We start from the raw sequence: 23,354 nt of genomic DNA on the forward strand, positions 1-23,354 counted from the left end.
TATATATGACAGCTGATTTTGCATCGTATGTTTTTATCGCGGTTCGCAAGGTGTGAAAATAAATAACATATTCGTATCTATTTCGCAACATGACTAGTAGAGACAGAGATGCAGGAAGAAAGTATGTGTGGCTCTGATAAATTGAAGAAAAAAAGAGAGAAGAAATTACGGAAAAACAGAGGAACTCCCTTGCAAAATTTTTAAAAACCGAAAATGTGCAACAAACTGAAGAAATGCATAATTCACAGTTACTGGAAGATCAAACTCGTGGAAATGAAATTACGCCGTGCGACATCCACGAAAACAATCCTGATAAAGCCAGCTCTCGTCGTAATGAAGAGGAAAGCGATGATAAGAAAACTGTAGCATGGGAAGATAATCATGAAGCAGAGGGAAATGTACAGACGGAGGATTTTTTGTCAGTGTCGAACAAAGAACAAGATGAATTATTCTGAGGACCGCAGCTTCAAGAGCATCAACAAAGCGACGAAGACGAAAATGTCGATATCAATGATCCTGGTACTTGGCCTGAAATTATAACTGATAAATTTAGAATGGCTATCATACAAAACGGCATTGACACAAGTAAAAAATTATGATTTTCCGAGAGATAAAAATAACAGAAGTTTTTCTGAAAATTATTATTTAAGAAAATTAACGAATGGGGAACGTCAAGAACAAAGGTGGTTACTCTACTCAAAGTACAAAGATGCCACATTGTGTTATGCGTGTAAGTTATTCTCTTCAAATACCACTTCTCTGTGTTTAACTGGACTTAACAATTGGGTACATTTAAGTTCGTGATTACAAAATCCACCTTGGAAGTAATGTTTACTAGCAATATAAGCAGATCTTATATAGAATATTCCCAAACTGCTAAAATGATTGCACCTTAAGAGGGAGTGACCTGGAATAATAGGGAGATGACGTGCAAAAATAAATAAATAAAATAAGCAGGACATAATTTTCTTTCTTTGACTATATTTTAGTTATACATTTTAGTTATTTTAGACAAAAATTTTAGTTATACATTTTGCATGCATTATTTTTAACTGTTTTGTGGATGCATGCTTCTTAATTACTCCCCTAAATAATCTCAAAGTGAAGTGATTAGGAGTTCATATATATGTCTGACTGGCCAACTGTTTTTTTAACAATTAAATATTGATAATCATATGATTAAGTTATTTTAGAATATTTAAAATTCATTATTTTTTTTTTTTTTTTCCTTTTTCCAGAGATCAGCACTTGGAAACTGAATAAGGGCTGGATTAGAATCAATATGAATCACTCAAAACTTGTTTTCCTATTCTTTTTGTGATAACTTACATTTTCTCCCTGTATGTTTATCAAGAGAAATGGCTACAAGTTTGGTGGAAAAAAACATCTTTGATCGCCTTCAGAGACGTGAAGATGCTAGGTTAGCAGCAGCTGAAAGAAAGAAAGCTGAAAAGGATGATCAGATACCAATTAATGAACAAAAAAACTATTTTTCCTTTGCTTTTAATGAAGCAAAAGAAGCAATAGAAGCTAAGCTAATACAGTCTGAATCACTTGATGAAAGCCAGCCACTAGAAAAATATTTTGATAATATTACAAAAGATTATCAGAAACTGCAAAAATTTCTATCTGACTCAATAATGTTTTTGCCATCATATGATATTAAAGTAGCACAAGACTCACTGAAGTATTTACAAGATGATATTCAGACTGCCCTGGATACTTTGCTTCCTAAAAAGAAATTTACATTTAAATCTAAGAAGAAATTAGGTGAAATTAAGGATACTGTTGACCATGAAAGTCATCAAAGTTTACCACAACTAAATATTCACTCTCCTTTTTGTGGTTTTGAAAATTTTCATTATAAGAAACTTGAGATGTTCTCAGAAGATGTTAGCAAGAAGGATGTGGAATTGTATAAATTAAATCACTGTGAAATTCACATATATGGCTATCCCTCTGCTATTCATATTAGCAAGCTTCAGAATTGCAAAGTTTTTTCTGGGCCTGTGATTACCTCAGTTTTTATTGAGGACTGTGTGAACTGTGTGTTTGTTTTAGCCTGCCAGCAACTAAGGGTACATACCACTACTGAAAGTCATTTTTATTTGCATTTAATTAGTCGAGCTATTATTGAAGATTGTAAGGCCCTGAAGTTTGCACCATATAATTGGGATTATGAAACTTTAGATTCTGATTTTGAGAAAGCCCAGTTAAATAAAAATGTAAACAACTGGAATGCAGTTGATGACTTTAACTGGCTAGTACCAGATGTATCATCCCCAAACTGGTCAGTTCTTGAAGAAGATCAAAGAGTGCTCGAATAGAAATGACATTAAAGCAGTAGTTTTATGCTTTGGATTTTTTTTTTTTTTTTTTAACTGTTATAAAATTATTGCATCTCGAAAATATTGGTTGTACAATAAATTTTTCATTGCCAATTAATAAAACTTTTAGATTTGTTGCAGCAGAACTGGCTTTTACATTTCTTTCCTAATTCAGTTAAGCAAAACAGATCATTCAATAAGTTGTGTACTTGACTATAAATATGCTTGATATAAAAAAAAATTAGTTTGCTCATACTCTTATGTGTATCTTAATTGTGCAGGTCCAGCTTTTTAATGCAGTGAAGTACAGAAGAACAGAACAGCTTTAAAGTAGCCAATCCAAAGGAAAAGATGAGGTCACAGAATTGAAGCATTGGGCCATCAAATTTCTGACAGATGGGACCAAAAGTTTTTCATGAATGTTGTTACCCCTTCTGTTACCCAGATAAAAACTTTGGGCTGAGCAATTTAAATGAGGTCAAGAATCCATGAATTCCCCCCCCTCCACACACACACATGTAACATCCCCAAAAATGTGCCCAAAAAGCTGAAGGCCTAGTTATGCAGGATAGACATGTTAAAGTGTCTATGATTGCTAGAGAAGTAATATTTCCAAAGAGTTGGTTCTCATTGTATACCAAGAATGCTCACATTTCTTCAGAAGTAGTGCATGACTTAGACCCTTAAGTATCACTTTCAAGAGTAGCTGGTGATGAACATGAATTTATCACTGTGATCAAGACACAAAACAGGAGTCCATGCAGTGGAAAGGTCACCACTGCACTATAGGTCACCAACTAGCAAAAATTTGCGACTCAGTCATGGCTACCAATTTTTGGTAGCCATGACTGAGTTACCAAAAATCATAGCGCTGATCATGGCTACCAATTTTTGTGATATGGAAGGAATGCCACATAAAAAAACAATCACTGGAGATTCTGTGCTGCTGTTCTCAAAAATTTAAAAGGTTCTATAAAAGAACAGAGAAAAGGAAAATTAATGCAAAGTATCTTTATTCTTAAAGACAGTATCTCATAAAGCAATTGCTGCTCTGAGAGATTTGCAATTCCAGGTGCTAAACCACCTGGCCCTATCCCAGCAATTATTTCCTCTTCAGAAATTTGGTTTTCAAGGAAACTTTTTTTTTTTTTCTACTAAAGAAAGAACAAAAGATGTTTTTTTTTAGATATTTCCTGTTTGCCTTCAAAATGGAGATGGACTGAACTCAAAGGGATAGATATTGGGGGGGGGGAAGGAATTGGGCTATGTTGTTTCTTTATTAGCAAAGTACATAACTCTGAGCAATCCACATACAACTAAACATTTGTAAGATATCCATTTTTTTTTTTTTTATATATATATATATATTACAATAGTCATAGAAGTAGAGGAAATCATTTTTGAAGTTATCTATGTGCATATAATGAAATTTGCATGGGCATCTATGGAAGTTTTCCATAACTGCGGCTATTTTTTTTCAATGGTGCTCTCTGCAGAAGCTGAAATTTCAGCTTTCAATTCTGAAATGTTTTAAGAAATAATCAGACTGAATTCCTGTGAGTTGGACCTTTGAACTATAAAGCATTCAGGATGTCAATTCAAGATAAATGTTCACAAAGAAAATGTAGAACTGCATTTGCCATTTGTGGTTGTGTTATCTCTTGTTGGAAAACTGTTTCTTGAATATTAACTCCATACCTCTAACCTTTGGAATAAAGTAGTCTTGAAGAACTTGCAGATAAGTTATCATCAAAGACTGGTTCAGCTGATGAAACAAAGCATCACACCATATGTTATCCTTGGCACAAAGGTGCCTCTCATAACTAAGAGATATTCTGCAGTTAAGATCATTCCATTTATTGATACATAACGTATGTGAAAGTCTGCTTTAAAATGGGGGAATATGTTTGGCTTATTGAACAGTGAATAAAGTGGATGGTTGTTTTAACCCAGTGGCAATTGGATGGAATCATATTTATGCTTACAAGAGTCCTTTAGACCAATTCAATTGAGGTTTCTCAAATTTTTAAGAGGAACTGTGATTAAAAACTTAATTTGGGAAAATGTAACCATTTTAATCAAATTGATTCCCATGTGACTAACAAGTTACTAAGCTGCTGAAAAAGCTATTTTACAAAATTCCCAGAGCTGCAAATAACTTCTTGTACAGGCATTTCTCACTTAGCACTCTTATTAATTGGGGCTGTAACCTACAGCCCCAATTAATAAGCACTAAGTGAATCTGTATTAAGTGGGAAGATTTATCCACAGGAAATAATATAAATAATTTTAACTGGTTGGCATGACCAATGGTTCTGGATGATTTTCAGACATTATTTCTTTACATAATATTAAGTTTCTTTTAATAATTAATATTAAGGGAAACTTTTAAAATATAAACTTTAAATACATAAATTATGTAATAACCATAAATATGTTAAGAAAATGCAAGAAAACTTAAATCTTGAGAAAATTTAAATCTAAAGAAATCTTAAAATTATGAAATTTTATATGTTTGCACATACTAACAGTTTGCAATATTGTTCATTTTCAGATCACTCAAAACCACTAAGTGTAATGTAAATTTAGCACACTCCTGAATCATCTTTTTTAAAATGTCCAATTTAGTTCAATGACAAGTTTTTCTGATAGTGTTTCTCACCTTTACGTTATTAGCACTAGCTGACTCACTTGATCTCTTTGAGCTGCTTTAAAAAAAATAAATAAGAAGTTGAAACTTGCACCTACATTGTAAATTAAAATCAATCATGAGGACACAACATGCACACGTTTTGCAATATGAAAACAAAATATAAACCAGAAGTGACTGGAAACCAAAATTAAACTGAAAACAGCATTTGTAGCTACTTTACAGCTCTCCATCAGGAAATGACAGTTCCTAAAGAGTAGTTTTATAAACAACACTTCAGTTAATTAGAACCATGGAGCGGGGGGTTTTCTTTCCCATAACACTGATGGGCAGGATGATGTATAAAATATATATTTTTCTAATATGCAAGAAATGGTATGCATGACTAGTGTTTGACAACTGTGGATACAGAAAATTTGTGCAAGCACAAACAGCTACAGAAAATTAACACAGTGGTGTAAATTACCCATGGATATGAAAACTAACTTGGCACAATAACCAGACACTTTCAAAGTTTCTCCTTATCATAAATTGGAAATGCTCTGCACATTTTTCTTTTTAATTGCAGCTTTGGTTAAAAGTCAATTTAAAACCAAGGAATCCCCCCAAGTAAACACTGAATTGCAAGTGATATGGAAAGTTGGAATAGTTTTTTTTTTTTTTTTTTTTTCAGGGACCCAAAAAGCCTGATAATGGGTAACTCTTCTTAAGGTGTTTGTAATGCATAGTACTATGCTGGGGGAACAGTGCAACTCTGGGAGAAGGTATCAAAAAAATAGAGTGCTATAACAAAAAAGTGAGTGTACCATGTTACTGAAGCAGAGGACAACTGTATAATGCAATTCAGGTGTTCTCTTTGTACAAAACACCAGTTTCTTCAAACGTTTTAACCAGGTGTTGGCTGCTGCTTATGTTCCTACTTGGTGCTAAATTAAGTTAAGTTAAATATAATACAAACAAAAAATCAGAACAAAAAAAAAAAACATATAACAGGAGAGATTTTCTACAGGGATGGGATACACTTAAATAGAAAGGATATTCTGATGCTATCGTGGCAGTGTTAGGTGGGTTGGGAAAACAGCTAGCTTGGGGGGGGGGGGATTTACAGACTAACAGATTAACAGTAGCCACAGGCAAAGGTGTACGTAATTCTTGCACTGCTTCTATTAGAATGAGCAGCGGCCTGGAAAGCAAGGTACTGGGGATTTCGAGGGCTGCTGGGAGTCATCATGGAAAAAGTAAATACGTGGGTTGTGTTAGGGTAACCAAGAATAAAAATAGGTGCACGTACACCAACGTTAAGAGTATAGTAAATAAATTTGATGCATTTGAGGTGCTGGTAAGGCATGAAAGGCCGATGTTGTTTGGATCAGAGACATGTCACAGAGAAAAGGAATGCAGAATTGGAATTTGGGGAGTACCATGTGTATGGAAAGGATAGAAGGGGAGGAGGGATTGATGCTGTTAGTTAATTAGCACATAAAATCTAAGGAAGTGCATCCATTTGACATGGGTGGACAGTGCAGTGTTTAGTCAGTTTCGTGTGACATAAGCACTGGGGAAACCAAGTTGTGTGTTATATGCCTAATGACTCTGAGTACGATGAACAACTGTACAGAGAAATAGTGGGCCAGTAAATCAGATTGTCTTATAATGGGGGATTTTAATTTTCCAGATATTGACTGGAACTTGTGGGTTGGTCACTTGCATGCTAGAAAGACTTTTGTGGATTTATTGGAGGATTGTTTTCTACAGTGACCTGTTTGAGGGGCATTCTGAGGGAGTAATACCCCTGATATGATTATCAGCAGTGATTATTCATGCATTAAGAATTTGCAGATAGGGACCACTAGGTGATAGTGATCACAGTGTACTGATTACTCAAAGATGTAACTACCATCAGGGGTTAAGAGAAGGGTTTTTGCTTTCGTAAACGTAGCTACAGTGGTCTTATTAAAGACAGTTTTAAAATTCTGCACAGTGGGACCAACTGATGATGTTACCAACAGCAAATTCTAAATGGGAAGCCTTCAAGGAATTAATCTTGGGAATTACTAGGCTTTTCAAACCAACTAAGAAATACTGTTCAAAATTTAGACATAAATGGTTGTCATATGAACTAATGAGGCTTGTGGCAGAGAAGAAAAATGAATGGGACACAAATTATCAGGAGACACAAAATACCTATGGTAGATATGTCTGTAATCAAGTTGCAGAGGACATTAAGCAAGCAACGGCAGATTAGGAGAAATCTTTGGCAAAGGATGCAAAGAAAAACAGTAAAGACTTCTTTGCTTAAGTAAAAGAAGTCTTCACTGTTTTTACAGTAAGGAAGGATGAATCGATTCGTTCACTTGATATCGATGGTTCGATTATTGAGGATTCTGCTCAGGTAGTTGACAAACTGAATGAGTATTTTGCATCTACATCCACATGAGGAATTCTGTATAGAAGTGGAGGCCAGAAGCTTATCAAAGTCTAACAGGGAGTTAAATGATTTTGTAATAGAGAGCAAAGTGGAGGAGAAATTGCTGAAGTTAAACATAAGGAAGGCACCTGGGGCAGATGGGATCTATCCAGCTATATTAAATGAGGCAGCAAAAGAAGTAAGCAGGCCCTTAGCCATGATTATGAAGGCATCCTTGGACTCAGGGGTGGTCCTCATTGACTGGAAATGTGCAAATGTATTCCCAATTCACAAAGGGGGTTCCAAGGGTGACACAAATAATTATAGACCTTTTAGATTAACTTCTGTTCTGTGGAAAATAATGGAGTCACTGGTTAAAGAAGCATTGCAGGATCATCTAGACAAGACTGCAGTTATAGTTCAGACACAGCATGCGTATGTTTAAGGGAGGTCTTGTCTGACCTATTTGATTGAATACCTTTAGGACAACTAATTCAGTCATATGCGAAATGACTGCAGAACAATACATGTAGTGTGGCACCTGAACATCAATATAAATCTGCTTTGGTACACTGTGATGAATACAGAACTGTAAAATCAAGCTCAAGGACAGAAAAGTATGTAATGTGTTTGTGATATGTGTTGTTTAGTGGTTTCTGGCCACTCTGACACCAGGGAAGCCTGCCCAGTACCCATCTATACCACAAGGAGGTGGGCCACAACTAAGTATTAAACATGAACTTCAGGCATTAAAATCATTATCTGCCCTAAAGGGCAAAATTCCTCCCCCACTGGAAGTAGTTCTATACAAGCATTAAATCCCATACCCAGAGTGGTCCAAACCTAGGGCAATGGAAAAAAAAAAATAATAATAAAAATACAAAAGAAATACTATAGTAATAAACAATACAGTGAAAGTAACATTTCTGTTAGCACGTGATGTAAACTTAAATGAATATTTCAGAGTGCTTATGTTAGGATATGTAATGTATTCAGCTAGATAATCAGAAGTCAAATTTTGCTATGTATGGTTATTTTGATTCAAATAACATATCTACTCAATATACAGGTAACCCTCGTATAACATGGTAGTTAGGTTCCTATAAAATCTCATGTAGTGTGAAACCGTGTTATACGGGACTAAGAACCAGTACAAAAAGGGGGCTACATTTCAAAAGCTAACAAAAATATACCATTCCGTATTTCGTGTATCTTCAGCTCTCTTTAAAAATCAGTAATCAGGGTTTGTTCACTTTTGTTTGATAGATCTTTGTAAATTTCGTATGGAACTAAGCATTTTTGAGGCACCCTTTTGGACTTTGTGCTCCTTTCAGTCGAAGGATCTGCATTCAAAAAGATTCTAATTGCTTGGCTAAGTTTAAGCCTTCCCGTATGCTTTTTAGTGTAAAATTTAAGAAGTTCAGAATTTTCATCTGCTCTATCATCCTCTGAATTGATTTGGTTGGTTTACTTCTGATGCGACTGCCATCAAATCTACTTCCAAAGCCTCTTTTACCATCTGTAATTCTAGAGCGTCTTCAGTAACTATTTTTTTAGGGGCACCGCTGATTAAGGTCATGCTGCTCTGTGTCTATAAACTGCTTTTGTTCCGGGGTCGATTTTCTGTTTTGCTAGGCAAAAACCAGTTTCTGGGTTAAAAACTATGCTATCCTCACTTGAAATGGACTAGCTCAGTCACGTAAAAAAAAAAAAAAAAAAAACCCATAAACATTCCTCATCATCGATGAGATTCAAACTTAGGTCCTTTCCACCTGGTGGGTGTGACGGAAATTCTACCAACTGTGCTACCCGGGAGTAGCCATATCATCAAAACCTTTCCCTCCTACCGACTTAGCAAGTTCTGCTATCGCACAAATTCCGTTTTCTGCCAGTTCGACCATATTTCCTACATTTTTCCAGCACGCATTTAATGTTGACGGTTTTATTTCTTTGAGCGATAAAGCTGATACAGTTCACAATTGAGAAATGTTTCCATGCCTACATCACTTCAATAGATACGAAATCAATTTTTTACAAAATCTGTTGTAATGATTTTCTGATGTAATGAATTTTAAAGATAGATATAAATGCCTTGATCTAATGGCTGAATTAAAGAAGTTGTATTAGGTGGTAGGAACATAACTTCAATGTTTGGATGACTTAAATCTTTTGGATGGTTTGGTGCGTTATCCAGTAGTAATAAAACTTTGAAATCTAGATTTTTCACAAGTTCAATAGCACAGAACCTAACACAGGGATTTCCCAACAAAATAATATATGGGGAATTCCCACTAATGTTTTTTTTGCATAGTGTCTAGCGAGTCAACAGCAGGGATTCAAAAAAAGAATGGAAATGTTGAAAAATTACATCCAACATAACAGCAGGGTTTTACCTGTAAAAATGCTCAAAAGTAGTGTTATACGAGGTTTTCTGCAATTCTCCAACTGTGTTAGAGTGAAACCATGTTATATAAATACCATGTTGTGCGAGGATTGCCACAATTTATCAACAGTGTTAGAGCAAAACTGTGTTGTGGAAGTAGTGTTATACGGGGGTTGCCTGTGCACTGCACTTAGACAAAAAAATTTGTTAGGAAGCATTTACAAAAGTACACCAAAGCACACTGAGATGATCTGTCTCCTCATAGCTACTGCCTTCAAAGGTTGCTGGATTAGCATTAGTAGAGGCATACAATGCAAGAAAGCAAGCTTATACAGCATCAGAGGGGGGAAAAAACCCTGCCATTTCACCCCTCCATTCGTTCCAAATGCCTGTCCAGCTCAGCCTTAAATTTATTTAGACTATCAACTTCCACAACAAAAGATGGAAGACTGTTTCACCAATCAACTACTTGCTGGCTAAAGGCAAATTTTTGCACATCGATTCTACAACTGTCCTCAAGTTGAATCTGTGCTCCCTCAAGTTCTTAATCTGAGCAAGAGTAAGAATTCCATCAGCATTCAGCTTGCTCAACCCATTCAAGGCCTTATACACTTCAATCAGGTTGCCTTGCATGTGCCTACTCTCCAGGTGCCTGCAATTTGCAGAACTTAAGCCTTTCTTGGTAAGAGCACGCCTTTGTTCCCCTCACCAATCTTGTTGCCCTTCTTTGTAATCATTGTAGCACTCTACATCCTTCCTAAAATGAGGCCTCCAGACCTGTACATAGTACTCTAGGTGTGGCCTGACCATTGCCTTGTACAATGGGATAATCACCTCCCTGTCCCTGCTAGCAAAACTCCTATATTATTGACAAGACTTCATGACCTGCCCTGGCAGCCCATCTGCACTGTCAGCAAACTTCACATTTGACCTGCACAATTACCTCCAGGTCTTTTCCACTTCCCTGAGTGTAGTACTACACAGATGGTACGTTTCTCTTGGATTATTGCTACCCATATGCAGTACTTTGCATTTGTCAATGTTAAACTTCAGTTGCCACTTCTCAGCCTGTTTTCTCAACTTATCTAGATCCAGTCGGAGTAGTATACTGTCTTTACTGTCATTAACAACCTTTGTATCATCTGCAAACTTGGACGTTAATCCTGATATACCTTCGTCAATATCATTGATGAATACACAAAACAATGAGCCAGCACCGAACCCTGGGGAACTCCACTAATAACATTTGTCCACGAAGAGCAGTGTCCATTGATTACCACTCTGTTGTCTCCCACTCAACCATCCCATTATCCATTGTAGCAACTTACCTTTAATGCCATACCTCTCCAGTTTGTACAGCAGTCTTCCCTGTGCAAAGGTATCAAAAGCTTTCCTGAAATCCAAGTATATGATATCAAAATTATTTTTGGCATCCAGTTCCCTTGTGACCACATAGTATCCAATCAAATTGGTCAGAAAAGACCTCCCTTTAACAAACCCATGCTGTGTCTTAACTATTACTGCAGTCTTGTCCAGATGATTCCAGAATGCTTCCTTAACCATTGACTCCATTATTTTCCCCGGAAAACAAGTTAAACTAACAGGTCTATAGTTACTTGTCACCTTTTGAACCCCTTTGTGAATTGGTGATACATTTGCACACCACCTGTCCACGGGGACCTCCCACGGGTCCAAGGAAGCTCTCATAATTATGGTTAAGGGTTTACTTCCTTTGCTGCCTCCTTTAATATAACTGCAAAAATCCCATCTGCCCCAGGTGCCTTTATGTTTAACTTCAACAATTTCTCCTCCACTTTGCTCTCAGTTATTACAAAATCACTTTGCTCCCTGTTAGTTTGATAAACTTCTGGCATTCCCCTCACTGAATAGCTCCTAATGTGTGAATTTAATGAGAAATACTCATTAGATTAGACTTCCTTAGATTTATCAGCTACCTGAGCTTGATCATCCTGTTAAGTAGTTCAATCTGATTCATCCCTTTCCTTCTAGAGTTCATATAAGTAAAGAACTCTTTGCTATTTTTCTTTGCATCCTTTGCCAAAGATTTCTTGTAATCTGCCTAACCTCCTTTGTGACTTTATTACAGACTAGCTTTTATCTGCCGTAGGCATCTGTGACCTGATAATTTATATGCATCCCATACGTTTTTCTTCTCTGCCACGAGCTTCATTAATTCATCTGGCATCCATTTAGGCCTAAACCTTGAACATTTCTTAGTTGAAAGGAAATTTAGAATTCAATGTTGGTAACATCACTGGTTGATCCCACTGTACAGAATTTAAAAACTGTGAGAGCCCTGTCACTGACTCCCAATGGTTCCTTCATCTGCAAATCACTACTGATAATCAGATCAAGAGTATTCCCTCATGTTACCTCCCGAACATGCTGCTATAGAAAACAATCATCCAATAAATCCACAAAAGTCTTGCTAGCGTTGTGAGTGACCAACCCACAAGTTCCAGTCAATATCTGGAAAGTTAAAATCCCCCCTTATAAGACATTCTGATTAGTGGTCCACTCTATTTCTCCGCACAATTGCTCAATATACTCATCAGATTCATTAGGCCTATAACACACACCTGCTCTCATTTTTCCTTTCCCAGTGCTTCTGTCACACCAGACTCAACATTGCATTGCCCACCAACTTCAATTGGATGCACTTCCTTAGATTTTGTGTTTCTTAACTAGCAGCATAACTCCTCCTCCCTTCCTGTCCTGTCTATATCCTTTCTGTACACATTGTACTCTGCAAATTCCAATTCTGTGCTGCTTATGTCTGTGTGACACCACGTCTCTGATAGCCCAACGACATCTGCCTTTGATGTCTTGATTAGCACTTCAAACTCATCAACTTTATTAACTATACTCCTAGCATGGTGTACATGCAAGTATACATGCACGTGTTTCTACTCTTACTAACCCTAACATAGCCCATGTATTTACTTGTTCCACCCTGACTCTCATCTGTCCTGGAAATCTCCATTGCCTTGCTTTCCAGGCTGCTGCTCATTCTAATAGAAGCAGTGTAAGAATCACTTTTGCCTCTGCCTGTGGCCACTGTGAACCTTTTAGTCTGTTTTCCCCCCCCCCAAGCTAGCAGTTTTCTGACCCACCTAACACTGCCTCGATAGCATCAGCAAATATCCTTGCACCCTTTCTATTTAAGTGTACCCCATTCCTGTAGAAGTAAAGTCTCTCCTGTCAACAAGCACGGACCACCCTAAAAAAAATTCTACCCCTTGAGCCTTGTACAATCTCTCCAGTGCCGAATTAGTCGACAAGGCTCTCACCATATACATGCTGGCCTTGATTAATGCGATTAATTCAACCCGCGAGTGCATCACGCAAAACGGAAACGTGTTAATCGAATATAATAATCAGCAGGAAAAATTATAATTGGTCCTTGATATTCTGGAATGTCCATGAAGAATTTTAAAAATAACTTTTTTTAACTGTACACAATGTAAAAGATAATGAAAATAATTATGCAATTAAATGTTTATTGCATCAAACAGCAGTTCCCAAACTGTGTGCCACGGAGTATTTTAAATTTTCGAGGGAAACACAGCGATACTCGACATCCGCGCGAACTATTAGCTCAAGGTAGTTCACAGTTTCAACATTTCTTATTAAGTTGTTTGGACCTAACTACTAAATAAATGGAACTGTTAGGTATTTCTTTTGGTTTAGGTGCACTGTGAAAAAATTACTGACACACTAAGGGCGCTGTGAACCGAGAAAGTTTGGGAACCTCTGACATAAAATACACAATGAAGGAATGATTTTCTCTTTTTATCAATGAATTTCTGATAGCCGCCAACAATCTTCTCTGGGCCCTGGCGAAATAAATATCACAGAGAACCTCAAGCCTTTTGTTTGAGGTTCTCTGCGATACGAAAGATTTCATCTAGTTCTTTTACCGTTATCTCCTTTGCAGTAACATTTTCATCTGGCTCATTTAAAAATTTGAATTTTTAAATGCAAATCCACATGACTTTATTAGCGGGAGACAAACAAGTAACACATCTTCTGATGGTTGATGGAACACACTGAGGTGGGCAGCAGACAAATGTTTGTTAATTGTCTGTCTGACGCATGGTAAGCTTAACGATTCAGATCTTTCTCAACTATTGCATAAAAAAAAAGATTGCGTTAACTGGAAATTTGCATTGTGAAAAGTATAATTTTTTCAAATAGTGGTAACTGAAAAACGCGTTAATCGAACTCACGTTATGTGAAGCTTGGCTGTACTCCCTCCTATAGTGTCTGGGCAGAATTGCAGACACTTCAACATTCAACCCTAACTCGCAACTTCTTTTTAACGTTGACCTCTACTTGTTGAGTAAATCTGCAGATCTCTTATTCTTAATGTCATTAGTTCCAACATGTACAACAATATCACCTTTTGTGCCCTTAAAAGATGATATCTGCCCTACAACGTCATCAAGTTTTGCCCCTGGCAGACCCAAAAAAATGATGGAATAGTCAGATAAAATGTAAAAAATGATTTTGTCTGCTGGGGGCCCAGATCTCTGATTTGCAGTGTATATTTAGATTTATCATTCCTGTGTACTTTGTGTCCTTTGTCTACCTACTTTAAATATTAACATGAATAGGTTGTTATGTTACATAAATTTTGAAAATAAAAACTACCATAATATTAATGCAGTTTTTCTGTTACATATATGTAACTTTTCTGTGAACAATAATGTGTAATAAACAATTAATATATAACCTAACCAACACGTTAGGTTTCAGCAAATGAATTACACGACAAGACTGTGTGTATTGCTATGCAAATTATATTAAAGAGTAAGAATGTTCTAATGCAGATTAATACTTTTGTTGCTGACTTTTCCAACATTGTTTCAAACTCTGAATTGAAAACCACAGGATTGGAAAGAACAAATATTTTAGGGCTTTCTTCTCACTATGACTGAATTAATCAGCCCTTGGTAAAGGTTGCTTGACAAAAATATCTGGTTTTTCTTTTGTATAAACTGGAAGAAAAAGTTCTAAAAGTAGGGTGGTTTTCTCTTCAAATGGGTTAAAATTCGAAGCCGCATATTTGTATTATTCAAGAAGCAGTGAACATGTTAATACTTGATACCATCTTTACAGTAGTAACTGCTAGTAATTATGCCACAATACAAAGCAGCATACATACACCTCCAAATTGTATACGTATGTAACCTAACCAGGTTACAGCAATTGAAAATTACATATCGCAAAACTATATTGCTCTACAAAGTACATTAGAGTAAGGATGTTCTAATGCAGATTAATACTTGATACCATCTTTACAATAGTAATGCTAGTAACTATGTCACAATACAAAGCAGCATACACCTCCAAATTATACAACTGGTATATAATCTAACCGTGTTAAGTTATAGCAAAATTACATGTATTTCTCTGCAACTTACATTAAAGAGAAAGCATGTTCTAATAAGGACTAATACTTGATAGTCTACTAGTAATTATCACACAATACAAAGAAGCACACACCTCCAAAAGTATATTTTGTTCATATTTAAAAATAAATGTCATTAGATTCTTCCGGTGAAGACAAATATATATAAAGTAGGGGCATGCGTGTCATATCTGGGGTGTTTTGATGCACCTAAGTCATTGCTGAATGCCTGTGGGAGGAGTCACTGTTGAAATTTCTTGCATCATACTGTCATTTCAATAATGAAATTTAATGTGTGCTTGCAAATAAACTGCAACCAAATGGAAGTAAATTGTACATAATAATTTAAGTTAAATACAATGACTTATACATGAAAACACTTTACTTTTCTGACTTGTGATCAGCAAGATGTGGGAGAAATTGGTTCTTTTCCATGTTCTCTAGTTTAATCCAAAAAAAAAAAAAAAAAAAAATCACAAATATAATTTCATTTTTCCAATATTTATATAGGATATGCAGAGGATGATAATAATTATTTTTTAATATTTTAATGGTCCCTGGTCCTGTATCTGTTATGTGTGCATTGTATCTGTAGACATGTGTCCATGGGCCAGTTTCCATGTTGCAGACTCAAAAACCCAGAATAACAATGGGCGGGATACTCTCTCTGCCTGAGATCGCCTAACTACAGTCTCGATTGAAGAGGACACTTAGAAATTCCTCCAGTTCTTGATGTGACTCAAACCAAGACCTCTCCAAATGAGGGACTAGCTGTGAAATCACTACTATCATGGAGGATAACTATCTCTCTATATTTCTGATTTGCAAATCTTGAGATTTGTGAATCAGAAATATTAATATTGGCAACATGATGCAAAAAGCAAAGCACCAGTGCCAAAATAAAAATTAAGAAAAACCCTTCATTTGCCCATTTCTTCTAATAATTTGTCCAAACCTTTAAATTTATAATAATTTGCTTCCAAAACACCAAGTGCACAGCTACCAGCTTTTGACTTTTGAAAAGCTGGAGATTGGTTATTTGTAGGCAGGAGGTTTTTAAAATCCAGTGCAATAAAATTAAATTTCATTGACAAAATACATATTTTAAAATACAGCTGCAGGATTGTTTACCAGTACAGTGTTTTTCTATTTTCCAGCGAGGAGTCCTGCTGGTATGATACGGATATTCACCGACCAGTGTGGAAATTACTGGGTAATGATCACTCCCTAGGTTATCCATTAGCTTGCTTAACATTTTTCTGTCTGTGGATGGATGCCCATTTCAATTGCCTGTGTTAGACTAATTCAAGGAAGAACTAGACAAATTCTAGGAAGGGAGGGATGAGGTGGATAGTTTTTTTTTTTGCTGATGCTCTATAAGCTTGCTTTATTGGGTCATTGCTACTACTAATAGCTTCAAGGAATATACAGTAGCAGGCTATGCACCTCTTCAGAAATGTTAAGTCAAAGTTTTGTTTATAATAATGGCACTGCTGTTCAGACTTGGCTGTCAAGAGCATTTCAAAACTGCACCAGAAAGAGATCTGAATTCAGTTTTTTATTTTGCCCAGTTGAGTATTCTGACATTCAGCATTGCTATGAGGAATTATTAAAATGTTAATGGCCTAGGATAACTTGTTACATTTAAATTTAATATTTTTTGTTTATACTCTGGGACAACCACACAGTCAGAGGAGTTCACAAGATTGAAAGAATACAAGAAACAGCACCATATTTAGCAGTCATGGGCTTGAACCCTGGTCACCCAAAGCACATGTATTTATGTACTCTTGCCTGACCACTTGGCTACAGCAGATTTATGCTTTCTTATGCACTTGCCAGTTTACTGACCAAGCTCTTCTTTCATTATAGTATCTGTTAGGGGCTCTGACATTGAAATCGACAGAAATGATCTTCAAAATATACATTTCTTTATCCTCAGTGATATTGAGAGGTACTGGAAACATTTTTTTTTTGTAAAATCAATGAGTTTCAATTTTATTCAAAAAACTTGTTCTCTGAATAACATTATTATATGATAGATTGGTTATCCAAATACAATTATATTTAAGTTAAAATTACATAATATTTAGCTTCTGATAACCCAATTGGGCAACTTGCTGTTTATGAATTCTGTTTGGAGTTAGACTTCCAACTCTCAAGAAAATATGCTTTGGTCTTAGGAATTTAGAATAGAATGTCAACTGGCCACCAAGCTAAGTCCACAAGTTACCAAATTTATTCATAAAGTAATACAATTTCTGATTTCTGCAATGAGTGTATTAAATATTTGAAGTTGAAACACTCTTGGATTGTATCAGCATACAAATCACTTCAACAGTACAATGTATGAACTTGCAGTAATATTTTTTTCCCTCTACATAAGCTGTTTTATGTATAAAAACTTTGTATTTTTATGTATAAAACAGCTTATGGTAAAGTTTTAACACGTCAACCTGTTTTGATATTCAACACAGTCTATATATGCTCTCAATGATTTCTTTAATTTTGATTGACAAGGGAGGGTGGTGTTTTGCCTAGTATTTCTAGACTCTGCAACAATGTAAATTGGAAGTTAAAAATGTGTAATATACTTTCTTTGAAAATAAATCTTGAATAATAACAGTTTTTAATAAACTTTTAAGCTGTTTTATTAATATTTATTGACTTCTAATTTGAGAGAGGGTATCATTCCCGGGCATATGCACTGCATTGAAAATGAAAACCTGCATAATAAAGTTCTCTCTCTCTCTCTTTTTTTTTTTTATATGTCTAATTGAACAATTACCAGTAAACTATTCTCAAGTGTTTATCAGGGACTGTATTCATTAACAAAATTAAAAGATTTCTGATTTTAATGCAGCCTTACTAGTTTTTACAAAAAGATGGAGAAACTATATGGTACCAACTCTATTATGACATCATCATTGTCATCACTATCCTAACACCTACTTGTACCTGCACTTCCTGGGCAATAAGCTCATCCACACTTTATTCCTCTATCCTATGAATTTTAATCTTTTGATCCTTAATCATATCCTCCATATGATAAATCAAACATTGAGGATATGTTACTGCCCCTGCCCCAAAGAGGCAGATATCCACTATCTAGAGCTCAATTAAACTTTAAACTTCAAAGGCAAACTTCTATAAATTGTGATTCTTATTCCAATGAAATTAAAACTCTAAACATTTAAAATTCATCAATATCTTTTTGTATTTTATACTTGTTACATTTTCTTTTATACAACTATAAACTCTAAAATCAATATAAAACTAAACAATAAAATTCCTCATATTTTTGTATTTTATACTTTTTACAACATTTTCTTTTATGCAACTATAAACTGTAAAATCAATATAAAACTCTAAACAATAAAATTCATCAATGTATTTTGTATTTTATATTTTTTTTCAACATTTACTTTTTATACAACTATAAAATCAATAAATTCCAATTCCAACTAAATCTCAACTCCGTAAAAACACTATTTACATATATACAAATCTTTACAATTGTCTAATCCTGCTTACTTCTCTAGTGAATTCAGCAAAAGCTTCATTCCATTCTCTATTCTTAAACAAGTCATTCCAGATGTATGAGTTGGAACCAATCTGCCTAATTAACATATTTCTTGATATATCATATCTTACACACTGCTGTAAAATATGCTCTGTATCCTCTACCATCCCACAAATACACATTGGATTTTCTTCAACACCAAGCTCTACATTGTTTGGAACTTTCCTAGGCCAGACCAAGATGAAATCTCTTTCATAGTTTTCACCACAGGCAGAAAGGCAAAGGTAACACGCCCCTTAGCAGAACCTCTCCATCTTTTCTGCCATATACAATCTATACTATATCTTCCTGTAACCTTTTCTTTTCTACTTTCAAATCGTGTCTTCCATACTGTCTTCTCTATAAGATTTTATTCCCATAAGTTCTATTCTCTCATTATTCTTAATCGCATATTCCAATTTCCTTTTAAGTATAATCTGATCCAGTTACTTTCCTGCAATAACTTGCAGAGCATCATTTGAAACGGTTCTGCAAGACCGCATCACCGCCAGAAGGGCAATTCTCTGTGCTGAAATAAGACTTCTTTTAACGTGGCTATTAGTCACTATGACCCCAAGCCCCACATGCATACATCACAATCGGTAGAAATATGCATTTATAGAGGAGGTCTAAGGACTTGCCTTTCACTTCCCATTCTACCCTTGTGACTAATTTTTAAATAAATCATCCTCACTTTATCTCTTAATTTCTGCACGTGAAGCAAAAAAGGACATCCTTTCATCCACATAAACTCCTAGGTACTTGACCAAGGGGGCATATGCTATCGTCATATCAAATATTTTTGCAGTCGGCCTTCTTCTTTCACTGAGCTTCCCTTTGAGCAGAACCATGTGTTTTTTTTTCATCGATATCTCCATTTTATGGATCTCAGCCCATTTCTCCACTTGTCCCATAGCCCTCTTAATTCTCTTCTCCAATTCTTTTCTAGACTTTCCCACCACCATTATTAACAAATCATTAGCATATGCTACCGGTTCACATCCTACCCACTCCTGAACCAATACTCATTCAATACATATTCCAACTATAGGGACCTATGATTGAACCTGTGGAGCACCTCTTGTTACTTCCTGAGTAACTTTCCCACATTTCGTTACAATTGTAACTTTCCTATCTTTAAAATAATCTTTTAAAACTCCATAGAACTGCCCAGTACACTTCATTTTTCTCATTCTTGCTAGAAAGCTTGGCCACCACATACAAATGCCCCTTAAAGTCAAAAAATATACCCAGGACATAATTTTCTGGTCTCTTGTACATATGATACCATTTTAACCACAGCATCTTCGGTAGATCTGCCGCTCCGAAAGCCAAACTGCCTAGGGTTGCTCATTCCACTATTTTCGTAATATCCCTCCAATCCAATCATCAACACTCTTTCATAAACCTTTGCGATAACCAGCAATAATGCCACTGGTCTATATGATCCAGGATCTGTCCTCTTTTTATTTTAATGTATGCCTCCTCCCAACAACTAGGAAAGATTTTCTCATTTAAGCACACATTATATAATTCTACCAATTCCTTTCAGAATTTCAAACCAAACTTCTTTATCACTTCAGGTAGCAATTCATCTCTGCCTGGTGCTTTCTTTATCTTAACTTTCTCCAATGCTATCTTCAATTCTTCCTCCGTAATTAACCTTTCAGTTTCCTGCTCCCCCACATATTCATCATTTAATTTCCTGATTTGTCTTTGTTCTGTACTACACAAACTTATTTGATCTATAGGAAACAATGAGAAGAGCAAACCATGCATGGAGGATTCCCAGTCCCTCGTACTCTGATTTTCTATTTTAAATAGTACTATAAACTTGATCAACTTTCATTCTATCAAATAATAATTTGTATATTCATTTTTTCTTTTACATAGTTTTGCCATGCTTCTCTTTTTGAATTCTACCAACATATTCCCGTCTTATTTGTTGGTAATGCCTCTTTAAATCCTCCATTTGTTCACTTATTCCTCTTCTCCGTACCCTCTGGAAATTCCTCCTAGCCCTGTTCACTCTCCTCATTTCTGCTAATATCCTATTCCACCAAGGAACAACCTTTTTTAATTTTGTGCTCTTCCTCATAGACCTGCAGCAACTTTCATATATAATACTAACTATTTCTCAGCCTTTTCTCCAGCCAGGCTGCTATCTATTTCTTGTCTAATATCTCTAAGTCTTTTTGTAATCTCTTCTTCAAAACACTGCCAGTTCGCAGAACTCCCTGCAAACCTTTTTTCAAACCCTGTATTACATTCTACCCTCTTATCTCGAAATTGATACATCTATGATCACTGGTAGTCCGGTCTTCCAACACCATATCTTATTCCACAAGGCTTCTGTAGTTAATGTTAAATCTATATTAGATTCTCCTTGTATAATAATGAAGGTAGACGGCTGGCCCAGCTCATTTACAATAAGTCTCTGACTTATCAACATTTCCTCTAATTGATTTCCTCTGGTATCAGTCTTGTGACTTCCCCAGGTTGTTGAACTTGCATTTGAATCAATACCAATTACAGTTTTCTTTCCTTATAATACATCTACCACTTTTTCAATATAATTTAAATAAGGCTGCAGTTCATCATGGAATATTGGCAATATACACTTGCCATTTATACGCTACCAATCTCACTGAAGATCTCAGCACAGACTCCATGAGTAAAAGACAACTTTAGTATGACAATGAGATGAGAAGGAATCGCACTGAAACCAAAAAGATTGATTCTCCGTCACAATTCCAGAGTGGGCAACTATGCAGACATAAGCCTGTTTCGACAGACAGTTACTCTCTGGCGAATACAAATATCTGCACATATATTCTGCAGCCATTCTTTATTAGACTTTGTCATTCGAGAAAGAATATGGATACTATCACATTTAGTTTATTCAGTCCATTTAAAGCCATAAACATGGGTCTCTGCATAGGTGCCTAATTTCCAGATTGCAATTTACAGAACAAGTCATTTTTGGTAAAAGAACCCTTTTGTACCACTGGATAATCTTGCTTTTCTTTACAGCAGTTCCAACAGGTTTACATCCTCCTTAAAATGAGGCTTCCCGACTTGTGTGCAACATTCAAGATGCAGCCTAACAACTACTGTATACAGTAAAATGTTGCTAATGCAAACTTGGTTTATAGACAGTACTCACTTATATGAAGCACATACCATTTCCCTGTGAAACGATAGGCTTTTCTATGTAAATGTATTCATTTATTACAAAATTTAGTTAATATGTATTACAAAGTTCAAGTTTGTTTTTGCCCTGCGAGAAATAGAGAATGAAGGAATTTGAAGGGGCATGTGGATTTTATTGGCAAATTTGAAGAGTTTGTGAAGGTGGATGATGAAGTTGCTACCACAGCAATGCCAACACCAGAAGAGCTTCTGAGCATCAAGCAAAACGATGTTTTTTGTTACCAGAAACAGCAGAAGTGAAGAACACACACACACACGGCCATCTAAAAAAGATGCCCAAAATGCATTGAGCATCATAGAGAATGTGCACAGTAATGTCGATAAAGAAACTCGCATTTGATGTCTGTGCTGCAGTTAAAAATGCATGTAGGAAAAAAACTGTGTGAACAACATTGGATTCTTTCTTTAAATTAGATTAATTTATTAAAATGTTAAGTTTCTATGTCTTGTTTTATATTAAGATTGTAATTCTTTTTACTGTGACACGTAAATATTGTATATATCAAAATATATATTGTACAATATTTTCATTTCCGTTAATTACTTTTCTCTTAGTTTATCTTACAAATAAAATAAAATCTTTAAAAAATCTGTTATTCCTATTACTGTATTATTAGACAAGACTTTTGTTTTTATTATTTTTTACTTTTATTAATTTATTTTTGATATCATTATTTATTGTTATTCTTAGATATACATTATGTACCAAAAAAAAAAACAAAAAAAAAACAGTAAAATTTTTATACTTTTGGGGGACTTCGTTTTTACAAAATGTGATAATTTAGGTCCCTTGAACTTTTTATTAATGAGATTTGACTGTAGCCTAGGACTGATTTCTTTTTTCAATACCCTTTTAGCAGTCAAAAAATATAAGCACATAGCACATATAAAAAAAAAAAAAGCACATATTATAAAAATAAGTCATTCATTATGTGCACTTTACACTTTGGCCTAATTAGGAAGAGAACTAATTTGAAGGATGATATTTTAACATAGAAAACTGATGTTAAGAGCAAAAGAAGACATTTAATCCTTAAATCTGGTTTGACATTTCATCTCTCTCTCTATACGTCTTTGTGAAGAAAACAAAAGATGACATACTAGTTTCACACTAATGACTTTCTGCATTCATGGATGTTATGTGATAATAGGATCATTTGATTCTTTGTAAATTTTCTAAGGACTGAGTCATGGACTACACTTTGAAAAATGCTGCCCTATACAAAGTAATAATCAATTCCTTGTCTGCAGTGGCCAATTTCCTCTATATAACTAATGGAACCCCAAGAGCTGTCCTAACAGCTTATCTGCATTTCTCAGAGAACTTCATGTCAAGCTGCATATTTATCCCTAATTCTTTTTTAACCTTCACTGCTTT

The 23,354-nt window shown here is 35.3% G+C and overlaps 1 protein-coding gene across 2 annotated transcripts in view; it reads left to right on the forward strand.

The window, feature by feature from the left end:
- Positions 1-2,353, forward strand: part of LOC150085905 (tubulin-specific chaperone C-like) — a 31,691-nt gene extending 29,338 nt beyond the window's left edge. For both annotated transcript variants that reach the window (XM_090373570.1, XM_090373572.1), the window contains exon 2: positions 1,239-2,353. In XM_090373570.1, the coding sequence (XP_090229696.1) occupies positions 1,359-2,327 (969 nt within the window). In that variant the 5' untranslated portion in view covers positions 1,239-1,358 and the 3' untranslated portion in view covers positions 2,328-2,353. The remainder of the gene's footprint in view (positions 1-1,238) is intronic.
- The last annotated feature ends 21,001 nt before the right edge of the window (positions 2,354-23,354 follow it).

Source organism: Mastigoproctus giganteus, chromosome 5, assembly GCF_048544385.1.
Source record: "Mastigoproctus giganteus isolate SK-2022 chromosome 5, ASM4854438v1, whole genome shotgun sequence".
Lineage (NCBI taxonomy): Eukaryota > Metazoa > Arthropoda > Arachnida > Uropygi > Thelyphonidae > Mastigoproctus > Mastigoproctus giganteus.